At 38.1% G+C, this 19,320-nt stretch overlaps 1 protein-coding gene across 3 annotated transcripts in view; it reads right to left on the reverse strand.

The window, feature by feature from the left end:
- Positions 1-19,320, reverse strand: part of LOC135475130 (methylenetetrahydrofolate reductase (NADPH)-like) — a 76,635-nt gene that overhangs the window by 3,589 nt on the left and 53,726 nt on the right. The window contains exons 1-7 of one of the 3 annotated variants that reach the window (XM_064754890.1): positions 17,649-17,796; positions 16,575-16,644; positions 14,921-15,164; positions 4,074-4,315; positions 3,309-3,425; positions 2,666-2,859; positions 281-847 (exon numbers count right to left, since the gene is read on the reverse strand). In XM_064754890.1, the coding sequence (XP_064610960.1) occupies positions 281-847; positions 2,666-2,859; positions 3,309-3,425; positions 4,074-4,315; positions 14,921-15,138 (1,338 nt within the window). In that variant the 5' untranslated portion in view covers positions 15,139-15,164; positions 16,575-16,644; positions 17,649-17,796. Of the gene's footprint in view, positions 1-280; positions 848-2,665; positions 2,860-3,308; positions 3,426-4,073; positions 4,316-14,920; positions 15,165-16,574; positions 16,645-17,648; positions 17,797-19,320 lie in introns of those variants that run through there. The other 2 variants (XM_064754891.1, XM_064754892.1) reach the window with 2 other exon arrangements.

Below are 19,320 nucleotides of genomic sequence, written 5' to 3' on the forward strand. Positions count from 1 at the left end.
CAGAAAATGGTAACATAGGCAGCAATACTTTGGCAGTGCTCTAAGCTCGGCCTACATGGGAGCTTTAAGACATGACTCGACTGGTCCTAAGGAGTTGGTTCAGGTTGCTAACGGTCACCAGACTGCATGTAACGACTGAAGTCCAACTTCAGTTCAGGTTGGATTGTTATTCCGCATTCACAAGCCCTCAATAGGACTCAACACGACAGCTTAATCTTAAATATAAGACTATATTACATGCAAATTTACTTAAACTAGTGCAAACGATCAGCTTACTCACCACAACTCCATTACTGTTAGGTTCTCCAGTGATGAACCTGTGGAAGACATCCCACACGTCTTCTTCACACAGCAGTTCCTCTCCCCACATTTTTAACATGTCCTCTTTTGAGGATCGAGATTTGAGGTAAAACAGATAGTAGTCTGAAAGCTGTCCAAAAGACGCAGATGACGAATTACCCCATCTGCCATTTGGAAAGTCATCCCAGTCAGAGGTCCTATAAACATAGCTCTTAGGACGATTACTCCAGAAAATAGGACGGACTTCTTCGTTACACCTGTTGTAATTGGCTGTTGGTTTCCACGGCAAAGGCTTCATTGGCTCTTCTGCCCACAGTCCAATTTGTTTTAGAATCTGAATTGTGGCAACTTCTCGGTTGAGAGTGTAGAAATGTAACCCGTGCACAACGCCGCTATTTAACACACCTTTGGCCAGGTTAACAGCTTGTTGAATTCCAAAATTTCGTACAGCTTCATCATTGTCTTTGATTGGATTGATGGCATCGAGTATTTCCTGTGGCACTTCTAGTTTTGACAGCTTAACAATGTGCCTCAATGACTGATAGCCCTGGAATGAACATAAGATGACACATCCTACAATCTCATCTATTTTGTCATACCCTGCTTACCCTAAATGAAAAATGTCCACGACTAACTTGCCAAGTTTTCCTGATTCTGAGAGTTCTATTGATTTTAGAAAGGTGTTTGGAGCTTTGCTTGGAGCATTTTTTTTTCAGCACCAAAAATAGTATTTTGGTGCCTCTATTTATTTATTTGCCACTAAATATGCACTTTTGCGGGTGAAATTTCAAGTCATTTAGGGCATTCATGCAGTCTTCACAGGCATTAGTGGTACCATAAATGTTGGCTCAAGTCACAAGTGGTTTTAAACTAAATTCCCCTCCGTGTATGATAAGCATGGATGTAGCCACAAACAGCAGGTGTATTTCTTAGTTTTATATTTTTTTTTTCCTCCAGATCTATGAAAATGAATCGAGGTCAACCGTGATTAACATTTATAAAATGCAGTAATTTATCTCCTGTCTGCTTTTTTTTTTATAAACACAGGTGTCTAATACATGTATAGCAGTGAGCAGAAGATTCGAATTACCATAACTGGTACATTACATGCACATATATGTCAAGAACTTAGGCGAATGATATAATTAACATCTATGTGGTTTATCACATTCCTAACAGAAATTTAAGCCTGTCACAAGCTACCCATAAGCTATCCAACCTTCAAACAACCTACCCTAATTCTTCAAAGTTTTGGGACACCAGGTCTGCTCTTTCTATCAAATATACATGTAACTGTAGTAGGAATATTTGGTTTCCTTTTTTTCACATGGTTCGTCCATCTAATTACCAACATCTTCATATCTTTACTTTTCAAAAAAAAAAAAAAAAATTGGGAGAGAAATGTAATCCTCTGATTGAATCTCTACTAATACTAGTTCTAAAACTCAGAAACATGCTGAAGCTCCCTGCTTGCCAGCACATGCTTCTGTCACAAGGTTCCAGCTGGCCAGCACACGCTTTCCAGTTCACTTGTGCAAGCTCCGTGTGTTTGCCACTAGCTATCATAAGCTCCCTGCATGCTAGTGGGAGCTCCCATTATTTTACAGGCTAGCTAGTGTGAACGTACATTAGCTAGCACAAGCTCCCCAGTTGCCCTTGCTAGATAGCACAAGCTCTCCACGTCTTACTGCTAGCTTGTGGCCGCTCTAGCCAGCTAATGGAGGGCTCAGTCCAGCTAGCCGGAGTGACCATAAGCTATCATGCAGGCTCCACTGAGTTTCCTCCTTTCATTATCCTAATGATTTTTTTTTTTTTTTTTTTTTTTTTTGATTGGTGTTTTACGCCGTACTCAAGAATATTTCACTTATACGACGGCGGCCAGCATTATGGTGGGTGGAAACCGGGCAGAGCCCGGCGGAAACCCACGACCATCCGCAGGTTGCTAGCAGACCTTCCCACGTACGGCCGGAGAGGAAGCCAGCATGAGCTGGTCTTGAACTCACAGCGACCGCATTGGTGAGAGGCTTCTGGGTCACTACGCTGCGCTAGCGCGCTAACCGACTGAGCCACGGAGGCCCCCATTTTCCTAATGGTCTATAAGGAACCCAATTGCACACATCATTCCAAAACGCCGATGAATTCAATATTTATTCAATCTAAATTAGTTTTAAATAAGAAAAACTGAAAAATAAACAGCTGACACAAATGTAACGGTCTAACAAAACATTGTGTCTAACAAAGGATTAATGCATCTAAAGTAGGAAGGTGTAAAAACGGTAACAGATTGGAACAATGTTGCCCTTTTTGAAAGTCCTACCTATTTGTCAGACTCAATACTTTGACCCCACTCATCAAACGTACTCACCTGAATAGGTAAGATACCAGGTAAAATAGGACAGTTGATGCCAATCTCTTTGCAGTCTTTTGCAAATCGTACGAAAGTCTCTGCATTAAAGAAGAGTTGTGTGATGATGAAATCCGCGCCTGCATCCACTTTTGTCTTCAGGTGGTGTAAATCCTCATGGTAAGATGCACAATCTGGATGACCTGAAGGATACCCTGGGGAAAACAGACATATGATGGACTAATATAAATCTTTCAGCCAGGAAAATTCAACTTATAACAATATAGTAGATGCTAGTAACTTGGACCTGGTATGGGATAGATTTACTTATCTGTCTATTTATTTCATTGTAGTTTCATGATGTACTCAAAAATATTTCACTTATGCCATGGTCACTTTTTTCATGTCATGCATAAAGACATAAAATTCTCATACAGCCCTTTAAACTGAGCCCACTTCCATAAACGTCAAAGAACGTACATAAATTAATAGTAATTTCTTCTTAGCATATATATTTTCTTAATATCATTCAGACGTTCAGTGTTAAAATTAAAAAAATAAATAACAAAAAAAACTATATAACTATAAACTATATGTGGCCCTGAGTAAAAATCCTGAAAATATACTATCTGCACAGGAAACAAAATGTGACATATGGCCTTACCTGCAACAGCTATGACAAAGTAGTCCCCATACTCCTCTCGGATTAGCCTGACCAGGTCGCAGGCATAGTTAAGGCCATTCTCACTGGGCGTCCATTCCTCCTCCCCGACCGGGGGATCTAAAGGTAAAACATCACACTCTATAAATATCACGAAAACATTCATGTGGACACGATACAGTCTGTGCTGGACAAATTTTATGGTTGATTGTTGCTTAATAGTGATGTACTTTAGAATAGGGTTCCAGACATAATTTACAATGCCTTAACTATAATAATATCTTCCATATTATGAACGCAATGCACAGACTGGATAAAAGGAAATTGTAACATTGACTGGGGCTACTTTCACAAACCTTGGTAAGTCATATTTCTCATAACTTTATTTCATAAAAAAGGTGTCCAGATTATTAATGTGATGTGAATTACAGGAAAAGTCATAAAAAAATTTATTTCTGAGGTTTTGTGAAAGCGGGCCAGGTGTGTACATAAGAAAAATTCTGCAGACGACAAAATGCACGTGATAATTGATCGATACAAACTATTCACTTGGCCAGTATGATAAATTCATATTGACTGAGCAGTCAATTGATACTATGAATAATGAGTGCTACACATATACATTTACCTCACTGATCATGAAAATACTTTGTGCATCCACCCTTTACCCCAAACGGTCACCGACAACCTTTACCACAAAACTGTAACTGACATTCGTCTTAACTGTAACCCTATCCAGAAGAAATGACTTCAGAAAGTTTAAATCACCTCCACGTAACGCTAGAATATTTTTGATTCCCAACTGTTTGGCTTTCTTCAGACAGGCTCTGATCTCGTCTTTTGATTGGCCACAGCATGTCATGTGGAGCATGGTTTCCAGCCCGCAATAGTTGAGCATGGTGCCAGCCATGCATGTGGAACTGGTGGGTTTCTCCGTACAGCTCGGGTTTCCCGCTGGGTGCCAGGTTATGTCACAGAATAACGGCTGACCCTCTGCCATACGCTCAAACCTAATAGAAACAAGAAACAAACACTTGTCTGCATTCTGCACAAATCCTTAACGGCTTGCAATTAATAAAAATAGAGCTTATAGAGGCATCTTGAAAACAGCATCAAACAACACTTCCACAGGTCCACAGTGACAAAACTTTGTGAATTTCAAGTTCAAGGACATGGCATGGATATTTCTTTTCAGAGCACTGATTTGATGTGTGTTTTTATCATCCAAATTATTCCGGACTCAACACGTGTCAAAATGTACTGTCAAGTTGGTGAGCCAAACAATACAGTCTAATAAAGCATTAATCACTACATGTGAAAAGTTGAAACAACAGTTGCCTTCTGTATCATCGCAAGAAGGTTGACAACAAAAAAAACCCCAAAAAACAGTTCATTCTCAATATAGCTTATTCCGTACCGGTATGTTAAAACTTGAAGTGTTATATCTTCATAAGCTATGGAAAACTACAGGTAAATCTTAAAGTAACAGTGATGGAAAAGTACCAAGGACAAGAACTACAACCCATACAATTCCTCGTTCGTTATCACTGTTATCTGTCAGATAGAAACTGTCAGGTGACCACTTGATGGGCCTGCTCTGGCCTTGAGGAGGAGTTCATGCTGTCATTGTGATAGTAGTACTATGACATGGGCCCACATTTTTGCTCATTAGTTCATGCCATTAGGGCAATCATAAGAAGATGACGTACTCTTCCATCTTTTCAAAATTGTAACAGTTGTCTGTTATTAATTACTTAATTCATACATGTATACCATTAATCACTTCATAAGCTGTTGTCCACTGTTAATATTTTTAGCGCATTTCAGCATAATAGCAGACCGTCTAATCTGAATGTTTTCAATTTTTATTTTCTAGTTGTAACATAATTTGTTAAGATTACAAGCCATAGAACACAAAATCAGGAATACAAAAAAAAAACACTTGCTATGAATTCATTTCACAGTATATTGAACAGTAATCATTATATTTATTTATTTGATTGGTCTTTTGTGCCGTACTCAAGAATATTTCACTTATATGACGGCAGCCAGCAATATGATGTGAGGAGCAGAGCCCTGGGGAATCCCAAGACCATACACAGGTTGCTGGGAGACGTTCCCATGTACAGGTGGAGAGGAAGCCAGCATGAGTTGAGCTGGACTCGCAGCACCTGCACTGATGAGAGGTTCCTGAGTCTTTGTGCCACACTGGCACGCTAACCACCCCTTATTATTACTACTGCATGGATACCCTGATTCCATATTTAATTCATAATCTACAGGTAATACAATCCTTTTATGATACTGTAATTCTTCAACCCTTTCACATGTTTGCAAGGTGTTTATTCAAGAATATTGTAAAGGCATTACTCTGCGCAGAATGATGAAATTACAGTTATTGAGAAGCCCTGAAATTGGCCAATCCAACCAACGTAGGAGAAATGCTGATAAATTGCACTGAAAGTTGCTCTGTTGTATGTGAAAAGGTTGAGGAATTTGGATACTGTAAATCTTCAATCTTTTCGACCCTTAAAGTACTTTTTCCAGTGGAATTTTTGCATACATTTATTATGAAAATGAAGCCAAAAATGATTTGTTTGTGTCCCTAAAGATGAAGGCTTCATAAAACTGTGGAGATTATTTCTCTCCAACAAGTAGTGCTCTAGGAATGTTTCAAAATATTGGTTCCCATGGTGGTTGAAAAGGTTGAAGAATTGGGTTGCTTTTCTTAAAAAAAAAAAAAGGTAAGATGCATGTAAATCCCAAATATACTTCATGTGTCACTGGGTAATTACTAGTTAGTAGCTCTCAACTGCAGACCAGTCCCCCCAAAAATAAGTCTTAAAAAACAAGATGCCGCCTATTACAGAAATAGCAAATCTTTTTCTTATCTTTTTTTTTTTTTTTTTTTTTTTTTCCAGCCCAAGTGTGTTAGCCCTCTTAAAGACAGTTGTTGAATGTTCTCTGTGATAGGAGGTCATCCTTGTCACAGGTTATCGCACATTAGACTTTATTAGTTTGTGCTGTGAACCATGTAGAGTTTTTATTTACATGAGGGCTATTATAAACTTTATAGTATCACATAGTTTTCTGTACTGTAGATCTAATGACTACCTGACCGAGGCAGGAGGGAGAGTCACTGCATATCACTGCCTTCTGGGCGAAACGTGATAAGGCCAGGAGTATAGCCCTGGCCTCGGAAGAAAAAGATAGAAGATGAAGGTGAAAGACGAGGAGAAGTGACGCGCCGTTTTAAGATATCCGCAGCCGCAGCCCTTTGCCCTATTCATGTATATAAATTCATAATCCATATAATTAGCCTCCATTTCAGCAAAACTTTGCTGAATTATAAGAGGATTTGTATCTGATTTTTATGCTTATGTAGATCAAATATTTAATTTGGGTTGTGAAAGTAGAAAAGGAAAAGATCCAACATTTTTAGGTAGGACTTCCTATCCGTAAATGATGGACCCATAGTCCAATTTAGATCTCACCAGAGAAATATATAGATTTAATAAAATGGACTGGTCAGCACCCCAATTGGTGTTACGCACGACCTTAATAACATCGAGAGCCTTTGTACATTTAACTTTAAGCAATTTAATATGAGGTATAAACAATAGTTTATTATCAAATATTATACCCAAAAACTTACTTTCTCAAACAATTTTAATTTGTTTACCATAAAATTTCAGGTCAGGGTCAAGACGAAGTACTGACAATTTTAGGCGTGGAAAATCTTCAGCCGCTCTCAGTTGTCCATTTCTCGATTTTATTTAGAGAAAACTGCAACTGATGTTGAATATTATTCATATTTTCAGCTTAGTAACATACATGTATAAGAAACTCATCCATGTATAAATAGCCCTCTGTGCCCGATGTTACGGTTTTTGACAAGCTACATGTATTTATTTTTATGCTAAACAGAGTTGGTGATAAATACTGCCCTGGGGAACACTTATTTCGTGCTCATACGAGTTGGAAAGAGTGAACCCCACCTGTACCTTAAACTGATGATCAGATAAAAATTCAGACATAAATATTGGTAATCAACCTTTGACCCATATCAGAAAGGTCTTTTAAAATTCCATATTTCCATGTGGTGTCATATGCGTCTTCATCGTCGAAAAATATCAACACCACTTGTTCATTATTACTAAAACCATCACAAATAGAAGTTTCAAATCGAACAAGGTGACACATAGTAGACTGGCCTTGACAAAAGCCACACTGAATATTAGATATTAAATTGTTTGTTACTAAAAACCACACAAGTCTATCATTTATCATCCTTTCCATAGTCTTACAGAGCTATGGGGTCTGATTAATAACTAGACGAATCAGTATAATCAGTACAACCCTGACCTGGGTTGGGAGCCAGAATAACACAAGTCTTCCTCCATCTTAAGTGGCTAAGAGGATAAACGGTTCAGAAACTTATTATATAAGTTATGAGGACCACATGCACTATCGTGTGCCTTTTTTAATTTATTTTAAAGTTCATCGATATTAAAAGGACAACTGTTAATCTTCTAAATTTTTAGAAGAATAGGGTAATTTAATTTTCCCATTCTGGTTTTTAATATGTTGGAATTCTGAAGTATAATTCTCAGAAGATTTCTTGGAAATCGTTTCAGCTAGTTTATTTGCTATATCAGGTGGAAAAGTTAATATATTATCTCCATTGTTCAAATGCTGAACTTTCGCTTCATTATTTTTGCCCTTAAGTTTCTCAATCATGTTCCAGATCTTACGCATAGGTGTTTTTGACGTTCCACCAACAAGATCGTTTCTCGGACTAGAGTAATCAATGAGCCTTGGCTCAAAAAATACGAACCTGGTTAAAGTTATCAGTAAGATATATAATAAAACTTTGCTCGGCCTTTTACAATCCTTAATGGATTTGTGACAGTCCTTATCATACCAGGGTTTACTTTTGGATTTTGGATTTGTCAAGGTCTTAGGGATAGTTCGATCGGGAGCTCGTAAAACAAGTTCATTAAATTTTAAAATGGGATCATCTCCTGCACTGAGAGTCTCTGGAGTGATATCAGCCTTGCACAAGATCCAAAATGAGATCCAATCTGCTTTATCAAATTTCCATCTAGCTACACGTTCTAAAGAATAAGAAGTAATGTGTTCTAGGAAAATGGTCACTCCGACAAAGATCGTCATGCACTTTCCAAGAATAATCAGGGAGAAGTGATGGATCAGCAATAGGGAGATTGATAGCAGAATAAGCATCATCACTCAAATGTAAACTGGTTGTAGGACCATCATTAAAATAACAAGTTCCTCCTTAGATAAGAAGTCTTCCAGCATTTTACCCTTATTATTCATGCTATTACGACCCCATTGGAGGATATGGAAATTTAAATCCCCCATTATTATGAACGCTTTAGGTAACTGTTCTTTTAAACTATGTAACTGGGAAGCTGACAAAGAAGTGTTCAAAGGAATATAAACCCAACATAATGGGATTACTTCAATGAAACATAAACGTTATTTATGAAGATAGAAGAGCTGCCTGCCGCTCGCTGTATAATAGGTACTGTATAATGAATCATTTTTAAGAGTTATTTTATCTTCGTCAGATGTCTGGGGAGTTTCCTGAAGACAAAAGGCAATAGGATTTAATGATTGAACTAGCTGTTCTATTTCGATAAAATTTACCTTACGGCCTTGACAATTCCATTATGGAATTTTGTCCTATATAAGACATTACGGAGGGAGACTTATGGGAGATTTATCTTTATGTTTGGACCGAGGACAACCCTTCCTTGGAGATCGGCTGGAAGATCTCCCTGGTGCGGGTGATGTATCCATCACATCGGATCCTCTCACGATCCAAACTAATTCAAAGTTTGAACAGGATCCCTAGTGGCCTTTGAGGGATGCTCTGTGGGGCCACTAGGTTTATTATAATTATTTTGAGGTTTATTTTTGGACTTATTTTTGGCATTATTATCTTTCGAGGGACCGTGTTTCGGTTTGTGACTTTGTTCAATACTATTTATTGGTTTTATTTGTTGTGATGTAGTCTGGGTTGAGCAAGAATTAGGCGCAAGTTTAGACGAAAGTTGGACAGCAGTAGAACTAGTTTTGTTGTTTCCAATGGGCCAAGGCAATGAAAATGAATGGCAACATATGCTTCTGGCTTGACCACATTGGCAATTGAAGTCTGCGGAGAAGTGTTAGAGGGTGAAACTAATTTGCGGGCTTCCTGATAAAGATATATTGTTTTTGACTTTTATAACGATTTTGTTTTTCTCCAACAAAAAATGGACAGTCCCTAGAGGAGGCCAGGGGTTAGGGATATATAAATCTACACTAACCCTATACAGGCCAATGTAGATATACGATGGTAAAGAGGTACTATTGAACGTCAATAGATATGCATTTAACTTGAAGATGTTGCCAGCTTTTTTTTTGTTGTGAAGCGCTTCTTTCTGGCAACACCCTGTGGTTTTAATTCTGTACAGATTTCTTTTTTAGATAAGACAATGCTATCACCATCCTTATCACGTATTATTCCCTGACATCTGTTCAGGGAATTGTGAGGGGATAAAACAGATGTATCAGAAACTTTATTTAATGATAATAAATTTTTAGACTGTTGTTTAGGGAAACATTCGATGAGAATTAATGGTTTTCAAAGTACCTGCTGTGCCTTGTAAAGTCCTTTTTTAATAACACAAAAGGATGAATTTTTAGAGGCCGGCTTTTGTTTACTCCTAGATGAGAGAACGATAAAAGCTGGTCAACAGACTCCTGTTAATTATCAAGTGAGTCGGACAAAACCACTACCTTCCTCTTTTTATCGGCACCTGAAGTCGGCAGAGAGGAAGATCGGATAGATGCATTAGACGAAAGGTTAAGAGAAGACAATAGATATAAAATAAGAATTCACCCCATGTGTTCTACACCCACCAAAAATGCCAAAAAGTTATACCTGAACATGGGTCACCACACAAGAAACGCACCAGGCATACTTGAATAGATGGCCTTAATGTGCAAACTCAATTCGCCACCACGAGCTCTTCTGTATCCCACCAAGTGAATAAGGTCACACATCACTGATTTACTTGACTGACCCATGAGCCACCACCTCAAAATGTAGTCTCGCAAAGAAATTACAGAAATAACGTTTATTCTCTAAGTGTTATGGAGAAATTTTGGGACCACGCAGAGGCAAGGTGTGACTTCGCCGATTGATCGGACCGGGCCCATCCGACCTCCCATCTCTCTCTAAGTAAGGACCAAAGTGGGGTGTTGGGCGTGAGGATCTCGCAAGACTAACACGCCCTCAGCCACCAGGATCTCATCCTCGGAGATTATGGTAATCACCCACGGCGAACAGGTCTCTTCCTGGTTGCCTGTCACACAACCATGAAGATGTGAGCCTATTATATTCACCTGACCCACGTGAGAGAGCTCTAGGTTAGACGCCCTCTACGACAAGCTTGCCTAGACGGCAATTCTTTTTCACCTCAGAGACTCCACACAGGTGGGCAGCAAGAACCCTTGGGGTACACATTTATAAACAAACACTGCAACAAGTACGCAAGACAGTCTTTATATGTTTTGTATGTGATTTTCATCTCATACAAATTAACTGTATGTGATTTTCATCACATACAGTTAATTTTCATCTTAATTAAAAATGGATGCAAAGTGTGTTACTACAGTTTTCGTATTAAAACACATGCATACAATGCCCTTCCTCACAAAAACATACACGTTTATTATTATAATATTTAAACTTTTCAAGGTAACAATAAATTCACGGAGTTGCTATATACCTAACCACCGTGTATATTAAGCTACCATACCTTCTCAATAATTACACACACTAGCTAAATAAGACACACTTAAAGCTATCACAGAATTCTTCCACAAAGTGCTTGTACCAGTGTAATACGCCTACCCTGGCCTATAAGCCTTTGCATCTTACACAAGGTAAATTATGATGTCATTTTTCAATATACACGCTTGTTAAAAAAAAAAAAATATATATATATTCATATCAGAACATCAACTTAATATCTCTGGGGTCTACATATGCCCTTTTTCAATTAATTTAAAAGAGTTAGTTTGTAACATATTGCCACGGTATTTCAAAGAAAAAGTTAGTAGTACACATTTATTCATGTGTGTATGTCATTAAATTAGCTAAACTTGGCTTTATACTTTATACAAATGCCTTTAAAGCCCACTGTTGCCAGATGACCTTGACAGAATATCGAGATCTTGAGACTACCTATAGGTATATGCTGTGAAAGGCATCAGCAATTTGACAGAGTATATAAACAATGTTTGATTAAAAAACAAATCTTTTCCAACTGAAAAGATGCAAGGCCTGATTTCCTAGTTCCCCAACTAAAATACACACCATGTAGATTTCATCTGGCATCTGCACATCTGGGATATGCGAGGCTCTGGAAAGTCATTTGGAGACAAAACCATACAAACTATAAGACATTTGTTCATTGTCCTAATAAATGTCTAAAGTAAAGAGAAGACTCTCCAATTCTCATTTACCTACTAATCACTCCAAAGGTAAGCTTAAACAAACTTACTTGGCTTGATTGAATTTTTTGGCTGTTTCCATGCTGTACTTAAGATATATGATGGTAATATATCAATGTTTAGTATCTGTCCTATACAGGTACATGTATGTATGTATAGCCTAACATGTAATCATAGGTGGCAGAATCAGTTGTCCGAGTGCTATTTATACCTAATATATATAACAAGGCACATAACCTCATTGCCTCGGACAGGAGACCCAACTTTACATTAAACTTGACATAAAACGTAGTCCAATTTTAACAAATTCGCTCCGATTTGCTTGCAACCAATCACAGCGAAGCTTTCATCGCCCTAATGCATTCTAGTTATGGCGGCCTATTGAACTGACAGCTGTGCATTTATGAAGTATGAAAACAGAGAGAGCCGCATTACTTCTGTACACCATAACTCTGCTTCAGAGTGTTTTATTAACAGGACATTTCACTTGGTCAATGGTAGAAATATGGTGGCTCCAGCGGCTTTCATCGCTGAGAAATCAAGTCAGAACTGTCACCTGACAGTCTTTTCCCTGTAATCGATGTGTCCAACTAAACAAAAAACCTACACACTTACGGGTTTTCAGCTTCTTGTAGCCAAGTGAAAGCGTGTTGGTTACCCGATTCATACACCCATGTAAAGCCTGATATGAACAAACGTCTTTTGCTGGAGATTGGGCTATTTTTCCATGTTTTATGTATACAGTTATGTAATGTTGGGTCTTCTGCCCCAGGAACTGTAGTTATGTACCTTGTTATATATATATATATATATATATATATATATATATATATATATATATATATATTAGGTATAAATAGCATTCTGACAACAAATACATGTTACCAACAGCATTTTTATTTTGATGCACTACTCATTAATAGGGTGTCTACAAGCTACTTAACAGTCATCCATTTTCTACTCTGCTATTTACACAACAATCTCCACAGTGGGAAGGACCTTGACCTAATGACCTGTGACCCTGAGAAAATTCCTCCATACATATTGCTATGGGAAAGGTTTTGTACTTGATAAAGCTAGGTTAGTGTGTACTTGGGGCAGAAGAGGTCACTGGGAATAGGGTCCTGAGTGCTGACAAGTTGTCCTGGTATGAACTCCTTGCAGTAAACAATCTAATACTACGCAACAAAATTTACAACGTACTGCCAACAGCAAGAAGATTGTTATGACGAATGACGAAGTAAAACTTACTAAACTAGCTAAATGAACAATTTGACCAACGCAAACCATAAACCTCACCAGCCTGGGACTTTGAACAACATTATTATTAATCAACTAATGGCCTCTTCAGAATAACTTAATCACAATATATACACTGCTGGCTTGTTTTTATTCAAACCTTCAAATGATATATATTATACCTTTTATAAAACTATAAGTAGGCTGACAAATTTCCATACGAAATAACAGCTCTATATAAATGACAGATGAATCTTGTCACACATCAAACCCGGGCTATCTTTGAGTGCGCCTTCACATATAGATGTGTTAAAAAAATTTAATAAAAAAAAAAAAGACTGGCAGTTTGATTTAACAGCTGAACAAATATGCTATTTTCCCGATTTTCTCAGGCTGAATGCATTAACAAGATAATACAAAATGTCAGTGGCCTTAGTCACCCAAATAAATGGGCTTCCTTGCTCATTTTATGAGGAGTTGATAATGCAAAGAGGCACAACCCAAAAACAAGAAGTGAAACTTTAGTAAAAATAAAGACAAAAAACAGCAACTGGGGTATAAAATCTTTGAGTTTCCCAAGCTGTTGATTACATACAAAAATACACTCGGAGTATACCCATCATTCCAGGACTACAGTACTCTTTCCTTTTTGGCTTGGGACAATTATACTGTCAAACAAACCAATAAAAAAATGAAAAGCAAACTTGGCTTTGGTCTGTAAACTAAAAGTAGCATTGACTTAAAACACCTAACAAGGGACAACAAAACATGTTGTCCTTGCATGGCAGCTAAAACAAACCAATACATAATTTGATGAAGACACCCAGTTAAAATATCACACGCTAATTTAGAGAATTTATATCCTACACTACATGTAATTATGCTGGTTTTCAAACTGATCTGACAAGACACAAAATAAATATTTCTCCACAATCAACTCAATCAAAATTGGACATTATTTGAGTATAGAAACCAACAACCAATCAGAATGTGAAAACAATCAATAAAAAACTTATGCACAAATCAAGGTAGTTTTCTTAACTTGATCTGAAGACCTGAACAAACAGTGTTATATAAATCAAACAATATTTAGATTGGTTACTGCACAGAAACCAAGACCATAAACAATCACAAAATTCACTAAATATGCAAAAAAAAAGGCATGACTCAGGCTTGTCTTCGAGCATGATTCGTGGTTCCACAAGATGAAGCTTAACAAAAAAATTTCACTCAAAATTGGCCTGTTTTAAAGCAATTATTGCACAGATATGAATGTGCGACAGGCAGACCCATATGTGTGTGCAATAACGTTAAAAAGCCTGCCAAAAATGTAAATGGTTCAAAAATCAGTTTTCATCTACTATTATGTATTATTTGAAGTACATAAAAAGACGGGCTTATGCAATGCTCTCTCTATAGGATTCCCTATCCTGGTACATTGATGGGTGTACAATGAATATTGATTGGTGCATTACATGTACAATCAATGAAATTTAGAGCCAATCGCATGTATTAATCTATAGACAAATGCACAGGGATGCATTCTAATAAAACTAATAAAATAATGGTTTTCAGTTCATGTTATATGGTGTCTGATTATCCTATGCTGTCTAGGCAACAGGATCAACTGGTGTGTTAGAATTGACAGTGCTGATGATGATCACGATTTGCACGAGACCAATTATTTCTCACAATTCCTCAGCATCGCTCCAGTGGCCAGTCACAGCGAAGAGTGCACTTCTGAGATTAGCTAACACATAAAAAAGGGGGAAAAAGGGAGAAAAAGTGACACAAATTTTTTTACTAAATAAACAGATAATCAAATACTCCAAAGCTGTAGTGCTTACCTGCTGATCAGGTTGACAGCTCCTCCCGCCGTTCTAGGTGGGAAAAACTCCAGGGAGAAGAATTTGTCACCTGATTTGACTCTGCTGTTAATGCGGTCAATCAAGCGCTTGTATGTCGGGAAAACAGGAGGGCTTGATGACCCATCTGTGGGGGAAGTTTGGCCGCTGCAAGGATGCTGGGTTTCATGGTGCTCCAAAGGGCCAAGTATGTCCGGCATGGTGCCGATACCAAAATCTCCTCAACCTATCACCACACAATAACAAAAACATATACATGCATATACATCGTTTAACAGTAACAAAAAGGCTGAACATGCATGTCTATGCATTAAACATGCATTAACAACAATTCTAGCATTTAATTCTTGTCTGCGATACTGCCAACTGAACTCCCATGACAAACTTTTAATGTAATAACTTAATACATTTAGAAAAATACATGCAGGTAAGCTATAAATGGGGCTGAAAGGTCAGTAGAGATTTGAACATAAAGTTAACATGTGCGTCAGCCGAGATGCCTTATGTCGGGGTTTAATTAAGTGGCAAAAACTGTACCCAAAAGTGAACAAAAACAGAGCATTAACAGAAAGAAAACACATAAAAAAGTTAAATACATTTCAACAGAAGAACCCTGTATCAATAAAGGATTTGTTATCAAAAACAAACAGGTTTTCAGGATGACAATGCCTAAAAGTTGACCATGACAGTTTACATAATTATCTTAAATGAAGTATGAAATGACTGCCTGCAAAAAAAAAAAAAAAAAAAAAAAAAAAAAAAAAAAAAAAGCAATTGTGTGTGCAAAAGTTTGTAGTTATTGTGCAGTTTAAAATGCTTGAAGTTCCTCTTCAAAAAGTAGTTACATATTACATAAGTATGTATGCATAATCAACAGATATATCCATTTAAATGGCTGTGTATTTTAAGATTTCTAAACATTGTCCTTTGCACAACTCCTACACAGTGGACATAGTAGAAATAGTGACATATTTAAATAAATCACATTATCATCAACAAACTAAAATAATTCAACTATTCTCAAAGCTGTCAAGTTTTTGTAGAAAGTGTGAATATATGGACTGGCATAGGAAAACCTTCAATATATTTCCAATCCATTATGAACATGATGTTAAACAATAACACTATGTTGCATTTACTACAGTTACTTATAAAATGTGAGCCAGGCATTTTCCACTACAAAGTTAATATGCTTACACACTGAATTTTAAGTTAACAGCAAAAGTAAGTCTTAGATTAGAAAGGTTAGCAGAATGCTGAACGAAAATTGTGAACCATTGGGAATGGGAGTGTTCTAATTGTCAGATGAAAAATTTGGATAATGCCATGGAAAAGTTTTAATTTGAAGGCGAATGTATAATGCAGCTTACTGTAAATTTTTTCGCTCTATTCATAGTTGATCAACTCTGACCTCAAAAGTTTTCACACGCCGCACGGTCAGTTAAGGCCAGCTAGTGTCCTTGCCGTTTCATCCTAAATAAACAATCTTTGTGCTGCTTTGTCGGAACTTCTGTCAACATTGAACTAGAAATGCTCACGCTTACAACTGAAAATTTATCGCTTCAACATCCCTCCAAATACAATATTTAAAATGTTAAATGCTGCAGTACTTGCTATTTATTAAATCATTTCTTACCAGACTAATTTCACAGAGCAGTTCACGAAGCTTCTTTATCCAGCTTTACTTTCCTGCCTGCAGAATCTAGCTAGAAAGAGACCGTATCAAGCATGACAGAATATTTATAGGGAAGCGCCGACATGCTCAACCAATCGAATCGGAGTGAAATAAATTAGCATACGTTCTCATCAACTAGTGCCACAGTCCTTCGGCAAGGGGAGACTACTGTTGGCGAGGTTATTCCACTGTTGGCCCAGTATCATGCTCGCAAAGTCGTGGAAAAGTACCCTCACGCCATGCTTACTCAAGGTACTTATCCTCCAGTCATCGACAACCCGTCGGAGAAATCAAAGTTACTTCAGTAAAAGATTATCTTTAGTAAAAAGCTAGACGCGTGCGACTCGTCGTCAAGCTTATCTATTCTAAGTGATAACAGATGATCGACATCCGAGAGCACACTGAGGCCTACATATACATACGTAAGCCACGTACGCACCGGTACGTACATTTTTACCACCGGTGTAGAAAAATTAATGTGCGTGGTGGTAGTTTCCGACATCTAACTATATGTTAAAGTGTACATTTTAAGAATCTTTCGGATTGTTCATTCACTGGGACTGTAAATTATGACCGTATCATAGCACAGACTCTTCTGAAGATAGGTAGGCCTAGGCCTACACACCGTACGCCAAGTCCGGGTTTCGAACCATGCATGGTATATTGCCTGGGTATGAAGCGATCTCAAAGTCACATAGGCACTACTTTTACCAAAGTTCTGTCTTTCTCGATCATCAGATCTGGCAAGGTGTAAAGAATGTTCACAGTGAATGTCTAATATCTGCAATCTATGTATAAGTATGAGTGAGTGCTTACTTAAGGTTTTAACATATTAGGCCCAACTTAACAATTTTTCATATGACGACGAAGGAGTCCTTAGGGCGCATTAAGTGTAATGTGCCTCCTTGTTGGAAGACCGATTTCCACCGCTCTTTTATCTAGAGCAAAGGCAAGTAAGCTGCCCGCCCGAGTCATTATACTGATACGGGTCAACCTACTTCTGTAAGGCTGTGATTACGTCTTGTTTCATCTTACCTTGCTGGCTTTAACATACTACTGCTGGGCACCAAATAATTTGTCTGTCCGTAGTCATAGCCGTCTCAGCTATCAATTCCAGATAGGTGTTCCCATGTGTCATCACTAATAAATCCACACAAGCATGAAACTAGTGGAAACTGGAGAAATTCTGTCTCCAACCGCCATGTTTGAACGCAAACTCCTCACAGTAAAGCGAATCATGTATACAATTATCACTGCCACCATTAGGCAAATTAGACCATTTGACACGCACACAGGATAATTGTTTAGGATCAGTCTCACCAGTAATGACACAGAGGGATCCCATGATCAACACTGATGAATAAAAAAATTTCTCCAACAATTAAGAATAGATTAAACAAGACGTACAAAATATACTAATTGTTAGTAATGTCAGTAGTTATCTCCCTTGTATAGGTTGTGAGGCGTACACATTCAAACATGGCGGTATCCACTATGCGTGTCAATAGGTCTAACTCCCCTCATAGTGGCAGTGATAATTGTATACATGATTCGCTTTACTGTGAGGAGTATGCATTCAAACATGGCAGTTGGAGTTTACTCCAGTTTCCACTAGTTTGATGGTTGTCTGGATTTATTAGTGATGACACATGGGAACGCCTACCTAGAGTCGATAGCTGAAACGACTATGACTACAGACAGACATATTTGGGGCACAGCAGTAGTATGTTAAAGCCAGCAAGGTATAACCTGTATAACGTTCAAGAACAACCTCACTTTCATCCTGCAAAGTCCAAGAGCAACGTACTCATCCTCTAAACACGTCCACATTTACCCCCTACAAAGTCCAAGTCCAAGAAGAACCTATTCATCTTCGAAACACGTACGCATTCATCCCCTATAAAGTTCAAAAACAACCTCACCCTCCAAACTCACGTTCACCCTGTAAAGTCCAAAAACAATTCTATTACTTCCAACATACGTCCACCTTCTAAAATTCAACACGAGGCCCAAGTGGCCTACATGGTGGTCAGCGTTCCACAGCGCACCACAACGACCCAGCGAGGGACAACACCGATCGCTGTGAGTGCGTGAGTGCTTGGGGTTTAACGCCGTACTTAATTTTTTAGTCATATGATGACGAGGGAATGCTTAGAGTGCATGTTATGTGCCTCCTTGTTGCAGGACGGATTTCCACCGCTCTCTGATCTAGTGCTGCTTCGCTGAGACGGCTTACCGAAGGCAACCTAGCTGCCCCGTCCGAGCCATTACACTGATACGGGTCAACCAGTCGTTGCACTATCCTCTTAATGCTGTACACCAAACGAGGAAACCACAACTTCCTCTTTTAAAGTCTTAAGTGTGACCCGACCTAAGATTGATCCTGGATCTACTGCTCCCGAAGCGGTCGATCACTGTGAGTTAAAGTCCAGCTCATTATGGCTTCTTCTCTGGTCGTGCGCGGGAAGGTCTGCCAGCAGTCTGCGGATGGTCATGAGTTCCTTTTGGGTTCTGCCCGGTTTCCTCCCACCATAATGCTGGCCGCCCTTGTATGAATGAAATATTCAGTAGGCATAAAGCACCAATCAAATAAATAAATAAATAAATAACTGAAGTTAAAAACTAATTCCACTCTCAAAGAACAAACTCACCTTCTAAACTTATATGTTCAGCCCCATTTCGTTATCATATCGTTAAATATATTCAA

This window comes from Liolophura sinensis, chromosome 9 (assembly GCF_032854445.1).
Source record: "Liolophura sinensis isolate JHLJ2023 chromosome 9, CUHK_Ljap_v2, whole genome shotgun sequence".
In the NCBI taxonomy this organism is placed as follows: Eukaryota; Metazoa; Mollusca; class Polyplacophora; order Chitonida; family Chitonidae; genus Liolophura; species Liolophura sinensis.